The sequence below is a fragment of the Urocitellus parryii genome, chromosome 6, assembly GCF_045843805.1.
Source record: "Urocitellus parryii isolate mUroPar1 chromosome 6, mUroPar1.hap1, whole genome shotgun sequence".
In the NCBI taxonomy this organism is placed as follows: domain Eukaryota; kingdom Metazoa; phylum Chordata; class Mammalia; order Rodentia; family Sciuridae; genus Urocitellus; species Urocitellus parryii.
Genome location: NC_135536.1, coordinates 57,296,209 through 57,306,562, shown reverse-complemented (window position 1 = coordinate 57,306,562; position 10,354 = coordinate 57,296,209). Strand labels below are relative to the sequence as shown.

General features: G+C 34.3%; 1 protein-coding gene across 2 annotated transcripts; it reads left to right on the top strand.

Moving 5' to 3' along the window:
* The first annotated feature begins 4,582 nt into the window (after positions 1-4,582).
* Positions 4,583-5,227, top strand: Rpl10l (ribosomal protein L10 like). Of its 2 annotated transcripts, XM_026391082.1 has the most exons (2): positions 4,583-4,691; positions 4,773-5,227. In XM_026391082.1, the coding sequence occupies exons 1-2, from the start codon at positions 4,583-4,585 to the stop codon at positions 5,225-5,227; spliced, it is 564 nt and encodes a 187-aa protein (XP_026246867.1). The 2 variants fall into 2 exon arrangements, with proteins under 2 accessions (XP_026246867.1, XP_026246866.2); XM_026391081.2 differs by having other exon boundaries at positions 4,583-5,227.
* The last annotated feature ends 5,127 nt before the right edge of the window (positions 5,228-10,354 follow it).

The window sequence follows — 10,354 nt, the reverse complement described above, 5'->3', positions numbered from 1 at the left end:
ATATTGTCTTCTCAATTATATTTCAAGCTCCTTCAAAGAAGCCAAGTTTCACACGTTTTTGGCAAGGTTTGCTTAACATCATGCACAATATGGATGACAGAAGTAGGAAGGTAAGGGAACACTCAATTTTTTGGAATTGAGAGAAATGCTTTTAACATTTAAATGGAATACTTTGGTTTATGCATTTTCCCCTAGAGCCTCCCAAATATTTGTAGGGCTAAGAAAAGGAGTATAAATGGAGGGTCCCAACTTGCTCCCCTCTCTTCTCTTTCTTCCCTCTAGCTGTCCTATAAGAAGGAAGAGCCACATTCATGAGCTTGGTAAGATAAACAAACCTCCAATTTTGTCTGACACTGAAGGGGTTTTGCAGGACCCAGAACTTCAAATACTAAAAATGGTATAGACCCAAGCAAATTAGGATTGGTTACCTGTATTAAATAAAAGGCTTATGCAGGCAGGTCCTGAGAGTGACAGCATCTGTGGGCAGAAAAAGTCAGACTTTGGAAATGCAAAGCATGGTCCAGTGAAGAAGAAATGTGTGGTACCACAAGACCTAGTACTGGGCATCTTCCTTTCATCTCATAGATCTCTCTCTGGGCATTATGATAGATTTTGGACAGGAAGTAGTAAAAAAAAATACAAGCACAATTTTTACATGAAAATTCTATGCTAAATTTCATTTTCTTTTCACATTTTATTGGTGCATTATGGTAGTACATAATGATAGGATTTGTTGTTACATATTCATTCATGCACACAATATAGCAATATCATTTGGTCAATATCACTCCCCAGCACTTCCTTCCTCCTGCCCCACCTCCTACCCCCTGGTCCCTTTCCTCTACTAGTCTCCTTTGATTTTCATGTGTTCTCTGCCTCCTCCCCACTTTTCTTTTCCTTTTTCCTCTCTAGCTTCCACATATGAGAGAAAAACACATGACCCTTAATCCTCTGAGTTTGGCTTATTTAGCTTAACATAATGTTCTCAAGTTCCATCCTTTTTCCTGCAAATGACATAATTTTATTTTTCTTATGGCTGAATATATTCCACATTTTCTTTATGAATTCATCTATTGATGTACATGTAGGCTGGTTCCATAGTTTGGCTATTGTGAATTATGCTACCATAGACATGGGACTTCATGAATCACCATAGTATGATGACTTTAATTCTTCAGGACAAATACCAATGAGTTGTATACCTGGGTTATATGGTGGTTACATTTCTAGTCTTTAGAGAAACTTCCATACTGTTTTCCATAGAGGTTTTACTAATGTATAATCACATGAAAAGTGTAGAAGTGTTTCTTTTTCTCTGTATCCTCTTCAGCATTTATTATTATTTTTATTCTTGATGACTGCCATTCTGACTGGTGTGAGATGAAATCTCAGTGTAGTTTTGATTTTCATTTCTCTAATTAATAATGATATTGAAATTTTTTTTCATATATTTGTTGGCCATTTGTATTTTGTTTGAGAACTGTCTATATAGTTAATTTCCCCATTTATTAATTGGGTTCTTTGGCTTTTTGAGGTAGTGTTTTGGGTTTTTTTAGTTCTTTATATATTTTAGGTATTAATCCTCTGTCAGAAGAGTAGCTAGCAAAGATTCTCTCCCATTCTGTAGGTTCTCTCTTCATGCTCCTAATTGTTTCCTTTGCTGGGCAGAAGCTTTTAAGTTTTATGCCATCCCATTTATCAACTCTTGGAATTATTTCCCTGGTATAGAAGTCCAATTAAGAAAGTTGTTGCCTGTACCTATATTCTGGAATGTTCACTTTAAATTTTCTTTCAGGAGTTGCATAGCTTCTGGTCTAATTCCTAGGATTTTAACCTATTTTGAATTGGTTTCCTATACGGTGAGGGATAAAGATCTAGTTTTATTCTGTTACATATGAATAACTAGTGTTTCCCAGCACCATTGTTGAAAAGGTTGTTTTTCTTCAATGTATGTTTTAGGCAAATTTGTCAAGGATCAGATGACTCTAAATGTGTGGGTTTGTCTCTGTCTCTTCTATTCTGTACCATTGGTCTATGTCTATTTCTATACCAGTACCATGCAGTTTTTGTTACTATAACTCTGTAGTATGATTTGCAGTTAGTTATTATGATGCCTTCAGCATTTCTTTTTTGGTTTAGGATTATTTTTTGCTATTCTGGGTTTTTTATTCTTCCAAATGAACTTTAGAATTTTCCTACTTCTATGAAGAATGTCATTTGTAGTTTTTATGGGTATTACATCAAATCTGTATGTTGTTTTTGGCTATTACAACATAAGGTCATTTTAACAATATCAATTCTGCCTATCTAGGAACATAGGAGGTCTTTCATCTTCTGAGGTCTTCCTCAACTTCTTTCTTAAATGTTCTGTAGTTTCTATTGTAGAGGTCTTTTACCTCCTTGGTTAGAATTATTCTTAGATTTTTTTTTTGTTATTGTTGCTTTTTGAGGCTATCATGAATAGGATTGTTTTCCTGACTTCCCAGTAGGTTCATTGTTAGTATATAGAAAAGCTATTAATTTATATACAGTGATTTTGTAAACTGCTACTTTGAATTTGTTAACTCTAGGAATCTTCTGGTGGAGGTTTTTTTTTTCCTCTTCTAACTATAGGATAGTATAATCTGCAAAAAGTGATAATTTCACTTCTTCCTTTTATAGTTTTATTCCTTTCATTTCCTTCTCTTGTCTAATTGCCCTGGCGAGAATTTCTAGCACTGTATCAAATAGGAGTGGTGAGAGTGAACATCCTTGTTTTATTCCAGATTGTAAAGGAAATGCTTTCAGTTTTTTTCCCCATTTACTATGAAGTTGGTTTGGGTTTTTCATATACAGTGTTTATGATGTTGAAGTAGGTTCCTTCTATCTCATCTCTAGTTTCTCCAGTTTATGAAACATTTTTTTTAAAGTAAAATATCTTAAAGCACTTTCAAGTTATCATTTCTTTCTCTTTTTTGTAGTATTACAAAGCCCATCTTTCTGATATTTCCAATCGATTCATTATACTATAGTCAGATGATAAAACCTGTGTAAAGCTTTTCAAAAGCTTTGCTTTTCCTAACTTGATAAAAAGGGCCCCAAATTACATGCTAAGCACTCTCACACATTCTGGATTCATGCTATGTCATTCACCTCTTACAATCACATTGGCCTTACTTTAGTTCTTTAAATGTTCCATACTTCTTCCTGCATCAGATCCTTTGTATATTCTAGGCCCCATGTTCCAAAGTCACTACATGCAGTCTCTTCCCTAAGGAAGTCATTCCTGTCCACTTCTCCATCTAAATCAAGACCTAATCCCAGGGTCTCAGAGAACACTTTGTTTTACTCTCTAGCATATTTTGTACATTGTAAAATTATGATATATTAAATAATATTTAGATTACCATCTAACTCCTCTTTTAGACTTGTAAACAAGTGAGGGATAAAATTTACTTGCTGATTTAGCTCTGTACTCAAATAGTAAATAGAAGCTATTTGAGAAAAACAAGAAATAAATGAAGGAAAAGGAAGCAAGTAAGCTTCCATCTACTGTGAAAAAGTTTCCTATAATGGGAGTTTAAATTCTTCTATTCTAATAAGGTTCTTTTAAAAAGAAAACCTACCTCACTTTAATGGCAAGAGTTATTTTGTTACAACTATTTTTCTGCTCTGTTAAAGAGAAAGGATTAATAGAATATGTTCACATTGGCAGGATTCTGTTGCATGATATGGATTTATGAAATAACACAAAGAAATAAGGAGAGTTAAAAAATGCAAGTGACATTTACAAACTATTTATAAATTCTCTTATCCTCTTTTTCCTCCTTCCCTACCTCCTGATCCAAGTCTTAATATTTTACAAAATCTAATAAGATTAAACTCCTTTCCAGTAATGTAAAAGATGACTAAAACATGATCACTCTATATAATTTATAGCAGCTTTAATACTTTAAAAAGAGTCCGGGGGGCGGGGAACTTAGTTGGTATTTCACTTTCCTGAATACCATTTTGATAATTAAAACATCCCATTAGACCAAATAAGTTTGGTATCTATAAACAATTATTGAGCAACATATATAAGAACTGTCATTTCTCTTTATTCCTGTTTTCATTAGAGCCTCATCAGAGCACTCATGCCACACAATCACTTCATCCAGAGAGAGTGGTCATCATATTTTTCAAGAAAGAGGAACTGCTCTACAATTACTGACAGCAAGATACATGCTGTGGAAAATGGATTATTTAGCCAAACCACAGAGTACATAGAATAAGTAAAGGGAAATTTTGTAAGCTCTCAGAAGTGTGCACCTAAGGCAAAGCCCAAGGTCAAAGTTGCAAGCCCAAAAGCGCCAGCAGGAAGTAAATAGCTTCTGAGTGCTTGCAGCAAGTCAGGATTCCTTACCCTGCCCCCAACACCCCATCTGAGCGTCTGAAACCAATCCCACCAAGGCGGCGTGGCGCTGTGACGGAGGTTGAGGGGTCACGTCTTCACGTCTTAGATAAAACTCTATGGTTCCCCCGCAAGGGACGATGGGTAACGTATATACGGGCTCCCACAAGCCTCCTACTTCAACCCACCGCCGAGATTCTTTAGGTAGCGATGGGCCGCCGCCCTGCTCGCTGTTACCGGTATTGTAAGAACAAGCCTTACCCCAAGTCTCGTTTCTGCCGAGGTGTCCCAGATGCCAAGATTCGCATCTTTGACCTGGGTCGGAAAAAGGCGAAAGTGGATGAGTTCCCACTCTGTGGTCACATGGTGTCCGATGAGTACGAGCAGCTGTCCTCCGAAGCCCTGGAGGCCGCCCGCATCTGTGCCAACAAGTACATGGTGAAAAGTTGTGGCAAAGATGGCTTTCACATTCGAGTACGCCTCCATCCTTTCCATGTCATCCGTATCAACAAGATGTTGTCCTGTGCTGGGGCTGACAGGCTCCAGACAGGTATGAGAGGTGCCTTTGGAAAACCTCAAGGGACTGTTGCCAGGGTCCATATTGGCCAAGTCATCATGTCCATCCGCACCAAGCTTCAGAACAAGGAGCACGTGATTGAAGCCTTGCGCAGGGCAAAATTCAAGTTCCCGGGACGCCAGAAGATCCATATCTCCAAGAAGTGGGGCTTTACCAAGTTTGATGCTCACGAATTTGAAGACAAAGTGGCCAAGAAGCGCCTGATTCCTGATGGCTGTGGAGTCAAATACATCCCCAATCGTGGCCCTTTGGACAAGTGGCGGGCCTTGCACTCCTGAAGGCTTTGGCAGCACTGCCTCCATGGACTGTGCTAATTAATTAATTTTCCTGTTCATCAATAAATTATATTCACTGACAAAAAATGTTTAAATCTTTGTTTTTAAAAATGTTCAATTTTTAAACTAGAAACTAGTAGAGAAATAGTTTTTCATATTAATGCAGAATGTTGTAATTGAAAATGGAACTTTCCTTGTTTAAATAGAAAAAAATGCTGTGTGTAATTTAGAGAAATTTATTGCTATTCTGATCCAAACTTTAGGAGCATATGAGGAAATATGTTAAAAGTTTTGTTGATAATAGAGTCATAAATTACACAGCTATTCTTAGATTAAAAATAGCTAGAGAAAACCCAAGATTTGTGTGGGAAAAAAAAAAACACTCGTGTATATCAAACAAATAAAGGTGAAAATAGTGTTAAGCATTAGTGATATTTTAACTACATCCTCTTTGAAACTGTTCTGTTTCTAAATTTGGTTGCTTATGTTTTCCTATAAATTTCTTTGCATTATTTTTGGAATTTCCTAAGACTCCAAATACCAGCCTTAGGACTATTGGGTATACTGAAAAAGGTTTTTCTAGACAAGTCTTACATTATCTCACACTCGGGAGACAACAGTCCAATCTTTTTTTCATCATAGAAAGGTCATAGGTGACAACAGAGTTCATGTAGCTTGTATTTGGACCCCAGTAGAATCAACAGAAGAAAGAAAATGCTACTTAATTTGTTAGCTGTACTCTAAGAGGACCCTAGAGAGAGTTTGCAATCTGTAGGTGTTTGCCCTACATTAGCGTTATATTGATCACAGGGGTGATTTTTGTTTTATTTTAGAAACTACATGAGCTAACATTCCTTGATCTGTGCTGCTGTTTTGTTGTCTCTCTCTCCCTCTTCCTCCTCTCTCTCTCTCTCTCTCTCTCTCTCTCTCTCTCTCTCTCTCTCTCTCTCTCTCCTGTTCCTGTTCTTTAAATTGATTTAGTCTTTGGAATCTCAATTTTGCAAACCATGCCTTCAAATTTTTATACTGACCACTCATTTTCAGAGACAACACATTTAATGAAAACAGTAAAAGGAGTTCTATACAGCATGAAAACATTGCTAAACAAATAGTTTCCATTTAAATTTCTTTTGTCAGTTCCAACATATTTGCCTTGATAATTCTTTCAGGTTCTCATGTAAGATGTTTTCTATTGGAATCCTTTTAAGATACTATTTTAAGCTATAATGATTTTCATATAAGTAAATTATTAGAAATAAATTTAAGATAAGGTAAATGTATGGAAAGAGCTCTTCAGTCTAAGAAGCACTTTAATTGAGTTTTACTTGATCCTTGAAAACTCCTGAAATTATCTTGGAAATTGTTCTGAAATGGTCTTGGAAATTGTCATGGGAAAGATCTGTCCAAAGAGCCAGATTTTTGGACTCCTATCATTCCTGTTCACCTTATAACATATTGTATTTCAAAAAAGCTGTGTTAGTATACCCATGATCCAGCTTTGAAAATATTTTCCATCTTCATTTATTCACCCTTCGATTTGGTCTCAAAACAAATATTTTAATTTACACACTTGGAACACTTCATTCACTAGTTGTACAAAGACAAAGAGACAATTAAGTCTCCTTATGAAATTGGACCTAAGAGACTCTTAACTAGGATTGTTTACATACATAGATAATGTGAAAATATAGCTGGGGAGATAGCATTAGAGTGCTTGCCCATGCACAAAACTCCGGGTTGGATTTCCAGCACCATAAAACATAATAATAAAATAATAACAATAACAACAATAATAATAGATATGTGAAAAGAAAAGATCTAAAAACTGATCATTGTCAATAATGTTTGTTATTTGTCTTGTTCCTGCAGGTTTACACTATAAACAAAAATAATATTTAGCTTTGACATAAGGATATTTTTACTTATTTTTTTCCTTAACAATCCTATGAACTTGTGTTCCATAAGCCTTGATTTTTTTTTTTCAGTATGTTCTGACTTTAGGGTCATTCTAGTTATCAAAAAAATTGATATGACAAATGAGCTGAAAGATAGTTATATTTTGCAAAGCTCTGTTATTTTAAAATGTTATTCAAAATGGAAAGTTTAATTTGGGAATATCTGTATTCATATATTTGTATTCATGCATTACTGCAATAAAACAACTCTTTGTGCATTCGAAATAAAAAAAGAAATAACACAAGTTAATTGAATTGAAGAAAATACTGTCCAATAAAACTTTTGATTTGGTTAATAGCATTTCCAAATATATGGAAAATACTAAAGATGAAGAAAATAGAGTACTATGTACTCTATCAATTAGTTGTGGAAGTTCATTTCACAAATGAACATAATAATCCACCATTTTTGGCCCATTAAAATACAGAATTATTTTAAGCAAACTTAGCTTCAAATATTTAATTTTTATAAAACTATATAATAGCTCTGGCTAACTAGAACTTCTAAAAGCTAATATTGGCATTATTATAATATTTTTTCCTGCTTCACTGCTACTTAGCTCCTGATTTTAGGTACTTGTATCATTTGTTATGATTTATGACCTTAATATTCTGTTTTACAACCATAATTTCCTCCACTTAAATATACTTTTAGTTCTAGATTTAATTAGATTTAGTGTTCTGGTTCAAGTTTTTGACATTTTTTATGATAAGTTGTTTAAATTTCATTTTCATGTCCTTCTATTTTTGTCTTCTACTTTTGGAGCTCCTTTAGGAAAAAACAAATGTGCTTTACCAAGTATTCTCTACATATGACTCAGTTATGGGGATTTGCTTTATTCTTCTCCATTGGATTTTTAAAAATCTAACTTACTCATCTCTCTCATTCAATATTTCTTTATTTCTGTCTCCTTTTTCCTCACTTTTGTTTTCAAAGATGTGATTACAATCACACCATTATTTTCATAATTTTATATGATGTAATATGCCTTTCCCAGATCTTTTATTTAATTTGGAAGATTGGAGAAGAATCTTTCTCTCTTTCACTAAGTTTGATCATTTTCTTTTTTGTGGATTTAGTCTTCTCTGTGTGTGCTATAGTTCAAAGGCTGGATATTGTTTTCTATCTTCTTTCCCACCACCTAGAGATGAGAAAGAAAATAGATAATTTGAAGGGTTGAGTACAGCCTTTGATGGATGTCAGGTTCTGATTCTTTCTCTCAGAGTCCATTAAATATTCTATACCCAGGTATGTAGTCCATACTGGACATAAAAAAAATCCTTGACTTGCCATTCAAGGCAGAACCTTGAAAATGGCAAGCCCAGTTTCTCTTGGGAAACAGACAGAATCTTTTGTGAAAATACAGTTTTCCTGGAGGAGAAAATGTCCCCAATTCTCTGAGTAAGGACGGGGACAGAGCATCAGATTGCTTGGAAATGATGATTTTTTTAATCTGAATGTAAGTACTGAATCAAAATGAAAACAAAACAGAACACAACAACTGATACTGATGGTAGGTCAGAAGAGATGGCAGAACTGAGATAGAGTATGTCTGGGACAGCCTTTTTCCCTAGTCACTGGCATTTATGGATAGGATTTAAATTTCCTATCAGCATTGGGTATTATGGTGCTTTTAAATCAAAGAAAATTGTTGGTTCTATGTTCTACTCCCCCAAAGTGTTGTTTATTGGAAGGGGGACCATAACAGCAAGAGGCTACAGAGGGGATTTCCTCCATGGTGGCTGCTGAAGGTAGAAAGTGAAAGATCCAGGATTCCTTAGCCAGATTTCCCTTGATGGGCTTGATCAGGGAGATACAGTATACTCCAATATTCCCTAAAGAACTGACAGACCCCTAATAGAATCAGCATGTGACCAGCATAGATACATAAAAAGCTAAGAGGTAGTCAGTAATGTGAAGAGCACCAGTAACAAGGAAAAGGGAATCTGCCTCCCATAATCTGGAATCATTTAACAAAGATAATATTGTCTCTACTTATCTTCTATTTTTAATAACCTAAATTAAGGAATGAAGGGGAGAAGAGTCAGAGGAAACAAGAAAGCAGATAATTCCCCCTTCTCTGTTCTAAGTAATTGAAATCACTATTCTGGACCATACTAATGGAACAGATGAGAGTTTTGAATAGGCTTGATAATAATTTTAATACTTAGTTGGGTGTGGTGGTGTATGCTTGTAATCTCAGCAGCTCAGGAGTTTGAGCAGGAGATCGCAAGTTCAAAACCAGCCTCAGCACCTTATTGAAGTACTAAGTGACATAGCAAGACCCATTCTCAAAACAAAAAAAGGGCTAGGAATGTGGCTCAATTAAGTGTCCCTGGGTTCAATATCTGATATCCAATATAATAATAATAATAATGGAAAATAATGAAATAAAAATATAATAATAATAATTTTAATACTTGACAGTGATTGAAAAGTTATGAAATCAGGATTAGATAGTGTTAAGAAAACATGCTACTGAAAAAGCAAAAGAACTTCAATGACGCATAGTTGGTAGTTGTTCCAGGAAAATAAAAATTTCATCTTTACTTCAATATTTATTCTGCCAAACCAGTTTACATAATTATTTTGATGAAAATATTTCATAAACAATAATAGCAAATGTCAAAATTACCAAAATTTAGGAAGCTTATTGAAGTTTCAGAAAAGTAAAACCTCATTTAACAAAAAACTTCTATAACACTTCTCAAAAACAACCTTAACTTCTGAAACACTTCCTAAAAACACCTCTACTCTTCCACTCATATAAACACTTGAAATATGAGCAGATTTTAAATTCTCTTTATGGAAAACCAAGTTCATGTGGCTCCAGTCAAATTTTATATCTATAGCTATATCTATCTATCAATCTATCTATCTACTATAGATATATATATAGGTATAATATTATAACAAAGATAAAATATTATTATCAAGTAATATATTTTATATATATAATTTATATGAGAGTTATTTTATCTACTTATATAGATACCTCCAAAATTAACCATAAACAATGTCAATATTATCTTCCATCTAATTGGTAGAGATTTGATTACACATACAATAGATTATTTAAATTTATATGAATATTTTGCCATTGCAAACCAAAGTTTGAAACAAAATTTTCAAAAAATTGCAGTATTTTTTTTAAATTTTTATACATTTTTAAAG